General features: G+C 46.6%; 1 protein-coding gene across 1 annotated transcript in view; it reads right to left on the reverse strand.

Annotated features, from left to right (window-relative positions):
* DUS2 (dihydrouridine synthase 2) overlaps positions 1-1,499 on the reverse strand; it is a 32,645-nt gene that overhangs the window by 11,195 nt on the left and 19,951 nt on the right. Inside the window, exons 6-7 of the mRNA XM_003799430.2 lie at positions 443-508; positions 197-267 (exon numbers count right to left, since the gene is read on the reverse strand). Of these exons, the coding sequence (XP_003799478.1) occupies positions 197-267; positions 443-508 (137 nt within the window). The remainder of the gene's footprint in view (positions 1-196; positions 268-442; positions 509-1,499) is intronic.

The following is a 1,499-nucleotide window of genomic DNA, read 5'->3' on the forward strand; positions in this document are numbered from 1 at the left end:
TCAATGAATGACACAAAGAAAAATGTGACCTATTCAGGCTTTGGGTGCCCTCAGGATTGATTGGATATCTAAAGAGCAAGGCAGATAGAGGCTGAATTTGCAGAAGAGAAGTTGTTGTCATCTGATGTTGGTGAAAAATCATTATGATGGCTGAGGACCTCCCTCCCAGTCAGTCACTAGAAAGGTGACCACTCACCTCCCATGAACTGCAATGGCAGCAATACCGGTCCTCTCTATCCGCTTGACAAGGTTCAGGGTATCTTCTAGCTGGAGAAGAAGACCACCTACTGTGGTTACTGACGCCCAGAACAGCTTCCAAATTCTAAGGTAGGCTCAATTCCACCCCTGCCTCCAAACCTAATTTGGTACCTTGAGAATTCATGCCCCCACATCTGACATCATCAGAGTGAATGGACCTTCAAATGTAACACACTATCCTTACCGAGGGCAGAATGCGAATTTTGCAGGTCACAGGTCTGCATGTCCCTTTCACAAGAGTGCTGAGGATCTGCAGAGAGAGCACAAGAGTACCTACCTCTTCTGGAACAAATCATCACATTGCTTTCCTTAACTCTGCTATTGACGGCGTTCCAGTGGCATGGACAGTCCGCATATGCACGAGTGCATGTATGTGTCTGTTGCATGCAGATACAAGTACACTCCACAGGCAAGGGGTCTGCCTTTGTTCTTCTATGCTAGAGCCCCAGCATCAGCAATCCCTTGCCTGGCACACAGTGGTGCTACACATATTCATTAAACACACACATCAGTAAGTGAATAAATGTGCTCACACACTTGTGTAGTGCACAATAAGCCTTTGCCAGGACAAACCTCAGAATTATGTGGAGAGCTTAAGAAATACAGACTCTTAGATTCTACCCCATTATTTCCTGAATGTGTCTGTAGGTTCAGGGCTTAGGAATGTGTGTTTCCAAAAGGCTCTGCCCAATGCAAAATTTGTTTCAGAAGTCTAGCCCTGGTTAAGAACACATGGCCATAGGTGGCGCCTATGGCTCAAAGGAGTAAGGGGCTGGCCAGAGGTGCCAGAGGAGACGGGCTCAAACCCAACCGCAGCCAAAAACTCCAAAAAAAAAAAAAAAAGAACACACGGCCAATAGCTTCTTTCCTGGTGTGAAGGCGATATTCCCTGACTGCTGTCCCAGGACCTGCAGAGTGAGGGACCAGAAAGGCCTTTAAGAGCCTGGAGCCCAGTCCTCATGTATTCCTCTCTTTAGAGGAGTCAAAGATACAGGAGTGAAACTGGTAAAGGAAAAGATAACATATTCAACATATTAAAAAGTGTTTATTGGCTCAGCACCCATAGCTCAATGGTTAGGGAGCCAGCCATATATACCAGGGCTGGTAGATTCAAACCCAGCCTGGGCCTGCTAAGCAACAATGACAACTACAACAACAAATAGCCAGGCGTTGTGGTGGACGCCTATAGTCTCAGCTACTTGGGAGGCTGAGGCAAGAGAATCACTTAAGCCCAAGAGTTT

This window comes from Otolemur garnettii, unplaced genomic scaffold (genome assembly GCF_000181295.1).
Source record: "Otolemur garnettii isolate 467f Iridium unplaced genomic scaffold, OtoGar3 scaffold00151, whole genome shotgun sequence".
Taxonomy (NCBI): Eukaryota; Metazoa; Chordata; class Mammalia; order Primates; family Galagidae; genus Otolemur; species Otolemur garnettii.